Below are 10,309 nucleotides of genomic sequence, written 5' to 3'. Positions count from 1 at the left end.
TACTGAAAGAACCCGGGAGTACTCACCCCCAGGGTGACCATCCCCGGCTGGTGAAAGTTAGCAACGGCCTTTGTTTGTGTGTTTGCTTTTCCTGTTCTTTCTTTCAACCTTTTCTGGATTTTGAGGAAGACCTAAATATTCATGTTATCGTCAGGAAGAAAACACACACCCACAAAGCTGGCTTGCCAACCAGCCAAGCATTTCAGCACATCTTCACGGATCCTTTGTTTGGGGTCCAGATCCCAGGAGGCCCTCCAGGGAGTGGGCTGGGCACCAGACAGCTGGACGGCACTGGATGGGTGTGAGACAGAAACAAACAAGGAGAGCCCCCTGGAGGAGGTGATGTGGGTAGGACAGGCAGGTGTGCCCCAGGGGACCTGGAGGGGGAATTCCAAGTAATGCAGAGTGGGATCCAGGGCAGCAGAGTGGCGGCCAACGCGGGGCACATGGTGGACGCTGTGGGTGAATGGACATGCTTCTTCTTAGAGCAGGTTAAACTTTAACCAAGGACATGACTACTAGCCCCTACTCCAGAAGTGACTCCTGGTCATAGTTTAATTCCATCTGGTCTAGGTGACCTCCGTCTCCACTTTCCCCAGTTCCAAATTTGGCTTTGCCGGGAGGACCCAGGGCGGAGTCACTAGGCCGAGTCCCTGGCCTCTGGCCTCTGAGTGACTGAGCTGGGTGGACACTCCGGGTCAGCAAGGCAGGCAGCCCCTGGCATGCTCCAGGCTGCCCTCCTGAGAGCAGGCACCTCCTCCGGGCCGCCAGGGAGGCCCCATGGCGTTTGCTGAACTCTTGGATCGAGTGGGTGGCCTGGGCAGGTTCCAGGTGCTCCAGATGGTGGCCCTGGTGGTCCCCATCATGTGGGTCACCACCCATGGCATGCTGGAGAACTTTGCAGGAGCCATACCCAGCCACCGCTGCTGGGTGCCCCTCCTGGACAACAACACAGCTCAGGCCAGTGCCCCTGCGCACCTGGGCCCCGAGGCCCTGCTGACCGTCTCCATCCCACCCGGCCCCAACCGAGAGCCCCACCCGTGTCTCCGCTTCCACCACCCGCAGTGGCAGCTCCTGGACGCTAATGCCACGTCCACCAACTGGAGCGAGGAGGCCACGGAGCCGTGCGTGGACGGCTGGGTCTACGACCGAAGTACCTTCGTCTCCACCATAGTCACCCAGGTAAGACCCCTCCTCACCATACACCACCACCACCACCCCAAGTCCTGGCACCTTAGAGGTCAAAGTCACCGGTCAACCTCCAAATAACCCTGGGAGTTGGGTCTAGCCCCTCCAGCAGAACCCTGGGGTCTGCCCAGGCTGTGCCCGGAGCTGGGCTGGTGGGCGCTTGGGAGTACTCAGTGGGTAGCTGCGTGCCACCCCTCTGCCTGGTCCTGCACACACCTACCAGCTGTGACTCCAGGTGGCTCACCCTGCCTGTCACACGGGACGTGCTGTGTCCCCGAGAGCCTGAGCTGGGTGCTGGAGACACGTGGATGAGGTGGATTCCTGCTCCCTAAGAGGGAGTGGTTCCCAGAGGCCTCCCTGAGGCCCAGCAGCTGAAGCCTCCCTCTGGGGCTGAGTCACCCCAGGTGGCTTCCCAGACAGAGCACTGGGTCCTCCTGGGAGGGATGCCCCACCTCAGCAAGCAGGAGGAACAGAGGGAAGGTTCTGGGGCCTCGCGGGCACGGGGTCTGCAGAGTGGGTAAGGCCTGGAGAAGGTCTGACTCCTCAGACCATCGGGGGTCCTGAGGGGGCTTAGGCCAGGGGTGACCAGACACCTCTCCCGAGGTAAGGCACACCTGAGGGACTTCCCTAGAGGACATCGTCCGCCCGTCCACCGTCCATCTCACTCCCTTGTCCCCTCCGCTCAGTCCTCTGCCGTCCCTTCCTTCCAGTGGGACCTGGTCTGTGACTCGCAGGCCCTGAGACCCATGGCGCAGTCCATCTACCTGGCTGGGATCCTGGTGGGGGCCGCCGTGTGCGGCCATGCCTCAGACCGGTAAGTGCCACCTGGTGCTGGCAAGCCCCCAGCCCCCTGACCCCTGCCGCCCAGGCCTCGGACCCTGACGCAGCCCTGAAGCTTCTTGTATCAGGGATGTCCAGACCTAGCTGTGCTGCCCCTGGCAAGACCGTGCCCTCTCTGAGCCTCAGCCTCAGGGGACGGACAGACATGGATTTCCCTCAACCGCTCCCTGTGGAAAGTTGCTCTGCTTGAGTCCTCCTGGGGCCCGGGAGCTCACCCCCTGCTGAGAGCACTGCAGAGACTCGGGACATGCTTCCTTGGGCTCAGGAAGCCTCGGAAGCGGGTCTGGCGCTGGCGTCTGGCTGACCTGCACCTGGGTCAGCGGGCCCTGTGGCACACCCCAGCTCCCCGGGCCTGTCACAGGTTCGGACGCAGGCTGGTGCTGACCTGGAATTACCTTCAGCTGGCCCTGGCGGGCACGGCGGCCGCCTTCGCACCCACCTTCTCAGTGTACTGCCTGCTCCGGTTCCTGCTGGCCTTTGCCGTGGCGGGCATCATGATGAACACGGCCACCCTCAGTAAGTCCCCGCTGGGCTCCCGGCTCAGGAGAGGCCCCTCGGGTGCTCGAGCGCGCACGGCTGACCGCCCAACCCCTTGCAGTGATGGAGTGGACGTCATCGGCAGCCCGGCCCTTGGCAATGACCTTGAACTCCCTGGGTTTCAGCTTCGGCCACGCCCTGATGGCCACCGTGGCCTACACTGTGCGAGACTGGCCCATGCTGCAGCTGGCCGTCTCCGCCCCCTTCTTCCTCAGCTTCCTGTACTCCTGGTGGGTGCCCCGCCACCCCCTCCACCTACGCCCCACCACCATGTCCATGCCCAGGCCTCCCACGTCAGCCCCACAGGGTGACCTTCGCCACATAGCACTCTAACACCTGCTCCTTCCCCAGGCCCCCACCCTGGAGGGCAGGGCCCCTCCCACCCCAGATCTTGTCTCTACCTCTGATGTGTCCCTTGAAACTCTCTATTTTTCTCCTCTGCAAACCCTAAGGGTCCCAGGGCCCCGGGGTGGGGCTGGGAGGCAGTGGGCCCAGCCCTGCATTGCTGAGGCCTGGGTGGGAACCACAGGGAAGCGGCAGGCTGGGGGCTCAGGGGCAGAGCTACATGCTGAGGGGAATGGGGATCAGATCCATGCTAGGGGATGGGATGTCGGGGGCAGACTGGCCTCCAGTCGGGAGAGAAGAGGGCCACGTGTGGGGCACTGGGGATGGCCTGGAGGTGTCAGTGAGGCCAGGCCCTTTGGGCAGAGGAGAAGCTGAGGCTCAGAGGACCAACGGCCTCCTCTCGTTGCCCAGCAGCCGCAGCCGGCACAGCCAGCTCCCAGAGCTCTGTTAAGCTCCTGGAGGGCAGCCGGGCATGAGCTGGGCTCTTCAGGCTGCAGGCAATGACCCCCTCATCCCCCCAGGTGGCTAGCAGAGTCGGCACGCTGGCTTCTCATCACAGGCAGGGTGGCCCGGGGCCTGCAGGAGCTGCAGAAGGTGGCCAGCATCAACAGGAAGAAGACCGAGAGGGAAGAACTGACCATGGAGGTGAAGCGGGCTGGCCTCCCCTGGGCTGGACCCTCCCTGCCCCGCACAGGAGACAGCTGCAGCCCTGACCAAGGGCTCAGCTTCAGGGAGGGGACATCTGGGTGTCCCCAGTGCTAACAGCACCCCCTGCCTGCAGGGCGTGCTCGCTGCCATGCAGGAGGAACTGAGTTCCGGCCAGGCCCCGGTCAATGTCAGTGCCCTGATCCTCACCCCAGGCCTTCGCCAGCGAACCTGCCTCTCCACGCTGTGCTGGTGGGTGCCCCACCTCACCACATCCCACCCACCCGGGCCCAGGCTCAGCAGTTCTCTGGACTGACTACTCTGCTGGTCCCACAGCCGTGGGAATGACCCCCCCACCAGCTGCCCCTCTGACAGCCAGGCTCCTGTCAGGAAACAGCCCATGGCAGGGGGTCTCAGTAAGCAAACACCATCGGATCTGACTCGTAGTGACCCTATAGGACGGGGAGTACTGCCCCTGTGAGTTTCTCAGGCTGTTACTCTTTACAGGAATAGAAACCTAGCCTTCCTCCCATAGAGCGGTTGGTGGTTTTGAACTGCTGACTCGGCGTTCACAATCCAACTTGTAACCACTGCACCACCGGGCTCATAACAGCATAAGAGGAGTTTAATCAAAGAAACTTTTCAGCTATCCCCACCCCGTTGTGCTAGATCCTCCCTTTAAATCCCTACTCCTCTCTTGTCCAAATCCCCTAACTGGGAGAGGGGAAGGGATAGATAGAGCCTCCATTTCCCCCCACCCCTCCCACCCTCTCATCCCACCTCCAGCCTCTCACCAGAGCCTCCCACTGTCCACACCAAAAGCCACGTTGCAAGGGAGCCTGGGAGATGTAGTCCCGAGTGCTCAAGCCACCCCCACCCCATCTCCACCATGCAGAGCCCATGGGGAGAAGGGCAGGCAGGATCCTTCCAATCAGAGAGATCAGTCAGGCAATGAACACCTGACCAGCCCACTCCCCAACAGGACTCCCCCCGCCCGCCCCGCCCCCAGGTTTGCTTTCGGCTTCACCTTCTACGGCCTGGCCATGGACCTACAGGCACTAGGCAGCAACATCTTCCTGCTTCAGGTCCTCATTGGGGTGGTGGACATCCCTGCCAAGATAGGCACCCTGCTGCTGCTGAACCGCCTGGGCCGCCGCCCCTCCCAGGCTGGGTCCCTGGTGCTGGCAGGTCTCTGCATCCTGGCCAACACACTGGTGCCCTATGGTGAGCCAGCGAGCGGGCAGGGGGGTGGGGGGTGGGGTGTATTGTGGGTGCACAGCTCCCCTTCCTGAAGGCCTGAGCCAGAACAGAAACCCTGCAAGGGCCAGAGGTGATGTGGGAGCCAGAGGAAGGCGCATCTGGGAGGCAGCCTGCTGTGGCTTCCAGGGAGAGGGTCCTGTGCTCGGGCAGTGAGAGGCCCCACAGCAGGGAGTCAGGAGAATCATTGATGGGGGGTGGAGGACGAAAGGGGGTGGGGCCACACTTCCGGTTGACTAGGTGGGGAGCAGATTGGGGAGGGGGAGAGGGGATGCTCAAAATATCATTTAAGACCTGGCACATTTGGGGGGCCTGGGGCACAGTTGGTAAGCGCTGGGCTCTTAAGCTCTTAACGTAAAGAGTAGTCCACAGCTGTGGCAATTAACCAGAAACCACGCCCATTGTCCCAGTCCATTGTCCTCTGGCCTGCTTCAGGAGGCTTCCCGAAGGAAGCCTGGCGCCTCCTTTTTCCCCCAGAAGAGCGGCGGGCGTCTTTGAACTGGTAGCCTTGCCGTCATAGCAGCAGCGCATTCAACCTCCACACCACCAGGTTCCTTCCATACAGACGACGGTCTAGGAAGCCCAACGGGGCAGTTCTCGGTCCTTGAGGGCAACTTGGACTTGATGGGGCCCCTCGGCAGCGGGGCACCCACGTGGAGATGAACCAGAAACGTCTGGCAAGACAGGCCAAGGCAGCCGCCCGCTGACCCCACCTCTCTCCGCAGAGATGGGGGTGCTGCGCTCCGCGCTGGCGGTGCTGGGGCTCGGCGCGGTGGGGGCGGCCTTCACCTGCATCTCAGTCTACAGCGGTGAGCTCTTCCCGACGGTACTCAGGTGAGGGGTGGCCGTGACGGTCTCCCAGGCAGCTGGGTGGCTCCAGGTGGCCGTATGCATGGGTTCTCCGGGGTGACCCTCTCTCCCTGGGCTGGCGGGGCCGGGCTGCAGGCGCGCAGCGTGGTCATCACACGGGCGCTTCTGGGCCGCAGGATGACGGCGGTGGGCCTGGGCCAGATGGCGGCCCGTGTGGGCGCCATCCTGGGTCCCCTGGTCCGGCTGATGGGCAGGCTGAGCCCCTCGCTGCCGCTGCTGGTGTACGGGACCGTGCCGTTGCTGGCCGGCCTGGCCGCGCTGCTGCTGCCTGAGACCCGGAGCCTGCCGCTGCCAGACACCATCCAGGACGTGCAGAGCCAGTGAGTGGGCCGCCCCTCAAAGAGCCTCAGGGCGTCCGGTGCCCCACCCACGGACTCCCACCAAGACAGCCCCTCCCGGTAGCTGGCCTCGGCTGTCATTGTCGCCACCGCGTGCACGGGCGCTCTGGGACCCTGGGACCCGGTTTCCCCGAGAAAGCATGGTTGACAGTCTCTCCTGAGTCATCAGGACCAGGATGAACACAGGTCACTGGTCAGGGGTCACTGGGCTCCCTGACGCTCACGTCTTTCTTCCCCAACAGGACGGTGAAGAAAGCCGCCCACGGCCACCCTGTGCTGAAGTGCACGCGGTTTTAGGTTCCCACCGTGGGGCGGGGAACGAGGGAGAGCAGGTGGGAAGGCAGCGGGGGGGTCCTCACTGCCCTCCTAGCTCCCAGGGCTGCTCCCCACCCCCTAACCTTCCCTGGAGGAGGAGCCACAACCCACATAGAGGGGACAGCAGATGATGTGACGGGCAGGGAGACTCCCACATGCATGCTCTGGGACCCCAGGCTCTGGAGGGGGGGGGCCCTCCCCCTTCTGACAACCTCAGAGGCACAAGGAACAAAGTCTCATTTCCTGGCTTCCTTGGGAAAGCACTGATTCAACCCGTTCGCCTGGCACCCCCATCGGCACTCCAGCCTCAGCCAGATGCTGCGGACATCATCCACTGGACCCCTCACTGCCTGGCCTACCCCCACGGCCTGTCGGACCTAGGCCAATGACCCTGCCCGGCCAGGGCTGGGAGCTTGGCCTGCCCACCCCGCTTCTCCCACAGCCTGTGAGTCCCCAGAGGGCAGGTGCCTGCAAGGAGCTGGAGGAGCCAATAAAGGTGCCAAGGACCAGGGACCCAGCACGAGCCCAGGAGCTTCCTTACGGGTGGGGGAGTGCGCGTACGGGGGGCCTCCCAGCATGTGGTGTGGGCTCCCGCCAGCATCATCTTGTCTTCTCTCCTTGTCTCAACCACGCAAGGCCTATGGGGAACCAGGCCCAGAGAGTGGCTACCATACACAGAGGGTCCAGGGCCGGCAGTGCCGTTCCTCCTGCCCCTGAGGCACTGGGAGGTGCAGGGAAGGGGGTGGGGAGGGGGGAAGCAGGCTCACCCGTAGCTCACCCCCTGCCCAGCTGGTGGAGACCTAGTCCAGGAAGGTGCTGTCCACTGCCCAGTGGGGCCCACCAACTTTGTTCAGGGGGGCCGTGTCCACCTGTGAGTGCTTCTGGGCATCTGTACCTCACACACAGGATACTCAGGGACACACACACGTGGGCACACATGCATGCATGGGCACACTCACAAAGAGTAATGCCAGAGACCCTGCAGCTCCGTCCCCCAGGAGACCCGACCACTCCCGCCCGGCTGTCAGCTGCAGCCCCCTCCCTTCCTTTGCAGCACCAGACAGGCTTCTGGGAGCTGTGTCGCCAGGCCACGTGCCCCTGGTCACCCTCCAGTGAAGGTCTCAGGACAGAGGGGATGGGCTGGGGTCAAGTGGCTAAAACATGTGTCCCCTTCTCCCCTGAGATGCATAGGGCCGGCTCACTTCTCAGTGAAATCCCTCCGCCAGTCGCGCCTGCCTCCGTGGTCAGTCTACTCTCATCACAGGACAGAACTGGGGAGCCCAGAGGGCCCAGGGCCCATGTCTCTGGGGCAGCTGGCCACAGCCCGAGCCCCTGATGGATGAAGGCAATCTCGTGGCTGAGCAGGCCCAGAGGGCACCCTCAGTGGCAGCTAGAGTCCTGCCTGTGGCTAAATGATGCCCACCCAAAGGGCTGGCCTTCCCTTGGAACATGCCCTTTCTGGGTATCCACCACGGGGGACCGCCAGACCTCAAAAGCTATGGGAGCACACCCTCCACTCCCAGTGAGAGGGAGGGGGAGAGGGGGTGGGGTAAAGGTTCAGGATGGGAAGGAAATTCTCATCACACCCCATACACACCGTTCCATCTCCACTGCATCAGAGTTCAGGCATGCCGATTACAAAAAGGGGCCCAGGACCCACTATTCACCTCCAAGTCTGGCGTCCCCTCTCTCCTTGGACCCCTATCCTTGGCCCTCTGCCCTGCCCAAGTACCAGTTGTCAGGGCGCCTCGAGGCCCGGAACCACAGCCACCCCTGTTGCTGCGTGGACTCCGAGGAGCACGGTCCCGCCAGCAGCCCGGGAGGAGGCCAGCTCGGGCCAGGGGGAGAGTGAAGCACCAGCAGCAGCACAAGATGAAGGCGCTGTGAGCGCAGTGCTGGTCTCTTGCTGATGGGCAAACTGAGTCAGTGATCCGGTGCAGGTATCCTCCCTCTTACGGCCACGCCCTCTGGGGACAGGCACCCCACCCTCCAAGCGCAGAGAAGAAAACGAGTCCCGCAGACAAATGACAGCCCAACAACAACAGGGGCCACCCTCCACCTCCTCACCCCGACAGCTTGCTCAGGAATATTCTAGAAACTTCTGGAGGCTGCCTTCCTTTGCTTCCTCCGGAAAGGAGCCGTGGCTATGCATTGGGCTGCTAACTGAAAGGTGAACAGTTCAAAACCATTAGCGACTCCACGGGAGAGAGACGGGACTGTGTACCGCCATAGAGTTAGTCTCCGGAAGGCACGGGGGCAGTTCTGCCATGTCCTATAAGGTCACTATGAGCAGAATGGAGGTGAAGGCCCTGAGTGTGGTTTGGGGGGAATGGTAATTGGGTGGGGGTGGGGCGAGGAGGCCTCTATCCCTGGGACAGCCAGACAGAATACAGAGGACCTCAGCCTGAGCCATCACCAGCACAGAGACAGAGCATCTTGCAGGTTAGGGCCTCCCCCACTGCCCCCCCAACTTCTTCAGCAGCTAGTGCTGGTTGGAAAGACTGACCCAAGTCCATGGGAAAACAGATCCAGAGGGATGGGGGGGATCTTGGCTCTTCCCACCTTGAAAGGACTCTAGAGGCAGAACCCCTGGGCCCCCCAGAGGGACCACCCCTGGTGGAGGGGCTCCTAACAGAGAAGCTGCTTGCAGGGATGAAGGGGAGGAAGTGAGGAAGGGGGAGGCACCCAAGGGTGCACCCTCTCTGCTGACAAGCAGGGTTCGGGCAGCCCTGCCCAGCTCCAACCCAATTCTGGCTCTGGGAGGCTCCAGCTGAAGATGAGCCCAGCTTTTGAAGCAACTGGAGGAGACCAGATGAGGGGACTGACAGCCAGGCCCCTGCCTAACGGGGGTCATGCTGCCCGGCGGCAACAAAGGGGATGGCTGGTCAGGGACGCCATGATCAAAATTGGGGAGGGAGGAGCAGGGAGGGGTCCTGAGCTACAGGCACAGAGGCACATCACCACCAGGGATCAGCAATGTCAACGACCTGCCGCCCTTACCCTGGTGGTCCAGACCCCCACTCCCACTACCTCCCCCCTCCCCCGCACACACATAGTCTTCTCTCAAGAGGATCACTCACCTAGGTCCTCATACAATCCCTCGCTTGGGTCTGAAAGGCTAACTGAGCTCACATCCCCCTTTGAAAGGGCCCATGGAAGAGCAGACACCTGCGAGCTAGGCCAGGGCCCCGCACAGTGAAGCAAGAGTGAACTGGGGGGTGGGGCTTCCCCGGGACCCTAGAGACCTAAGAGAAGGGAGCAGAACTCAGGGGCCAACAGCCAGAGGCCAATCTGGACTCACTTTGGGACCCTGGACCAGTCAGGAAGCTGAAGCCAGGAATGGCACCGCCTCCCCCAGGGATGTGGCTAAGATTCTCACGGCCATGGAGGACAGACAAGGTGGAGCTGCCCCATGACATATTCTATCCCCAGCCAGTGTCTGGGACACGGATACCCAGAGGGCCAGGCCCTCCTCCACCACTAAAAAGAACTTCCTGCCATCAAGCCAATGCTGACCCTCTGACTTTCAGAGGCTGTGACGGGTTATAGGAGTAGAAAGTCCCGTCTTTCTCCTGCGGTTTCAAACTGCCGATCACAGGATCACAGCCCAGTGGGTCACCGCTACCCCACCGGGCTTCTTGGCCACCAGGGACAGCAAAAGTGTTCCCGCCTCTATGCTTGGTGGCATAGCTAGTGATGTGTTGGGCTGCTAACCACAAAGTCAGCAGTTCAAAACCACCAGCTGCTCTGTGGGAGAAAGAAGCAGGCTTTCTACTCCCATAAAGAGCCACAGTCCTGGAGACCCACAGGGGCAGTTCCGCCCTGTCCTGCAGGGTTGCTGTGAGTCAGTCCGCTCAGTGGCTGTGAGTTGTTGCTCTCTCTGTAGTCTGTGACATGTGCCAGCGCACCCAGAAAAAAGGGAATCCCTCCCGAGCGGACGGCCTGCTCCTTCAGTCAAGAGATCAAACGAAGCA

General features: G+C 62.2%; 2 protein-coding genes across 2 annotated transcripts; both read left to right on the top strand.

The window, feature by feature from the left end:
* The first annotated feature begins 569 nt into the window (after positions 1-569).
* LOC101653818 (solute carrier family 22 member 12) lies at positions 570-6,848 on the top strand. Its single transcript, XM_004713657.2, has 10 exons — positions 570-1,182; positions 1,899-2,002; positions 2,390-2,544; positions 2,627-2,795; positions 3,432-3,555; positions 3,692-3,807; positions 4,565-4,779; positions 5,538-5,646; positions 5,799-6,002; positions 6,263-6,848. The coding sequence occupies exons 1-10, from the start codon at positions 781-783 to the stop codon at positions 6,315-6,317; spliced, it is 1,653 nt and encodes a 550-aa protein (XP_004713714.1). The 5' UTR covers positions 570-780; the 3' UTR covers positions 6,318-6,848.
* LOC123522500 lies at positions 6,721-10,309 on the top strand. Its single transcript, XM_045297338.1, has 2 exons — positions 6,721-8,505; positions 10,222-10,309. Exon 1 carries the CDS (start codon positions 6,721-6,723, stop codon positions 7,669-7,671), a length of 951 nt encoding a protein of 316 aa, XP_045153273.1. The 3' UTR covers positions 7,672-8,505; positions 10,222-10,309.

This window comes from Echinops telfairi, unplaced genomic scaffold, assembly GCF_000313985.2.
Source record: "Echinops telfairi isolate 266 unplaced genomic scaffold, ASM31398v2 ScPeMD7_7417;HRSCAF=8455, whole genome shotgun sequence".
Taxonomy (NCBI): domain Eukaryota; kingdom Metazoa; phylum Chordata; class Mammalia; order Afrosoricida; family Tenrecidae; genus Echinops; species Echinops telfairi.
This window is presented reverse-complemented; position numbering and strand designations above follow the sequence as displayed.

Bases quoted from the DNA above. Each gene is read 5' to 3' on its own strand.
- LOC101653818 (XM_004713657.2), top strand. From the start codon at position 781: ATGGCGTTTGCTGAACTCTTGGATCGAGTGGGTGGCCTGGGCAGGTTC. The intron at 3,556-3,691 runs GTGAAGCGGGCT...CCCTGCCTGCAG, and splicing joins GGGAAGAACTGACCATGGAG to GGCGTGCTCGCTGCCATGCA. The intron at 4,780-5,537 runs GTGAGCCAGCGA...CTCTCTCCGCAG, and splicing joins CAACACACTGGTGCCCTATG to AGATGGGGGTGCTGCGCTCC.
- LOC123522500 (XM_045297338.1), top strand. From the start codon at position 6,721: ATGACCCTGCCCGGCCAGGGCTGGGAGCTTGGCCTGCCCACCCCGCTT.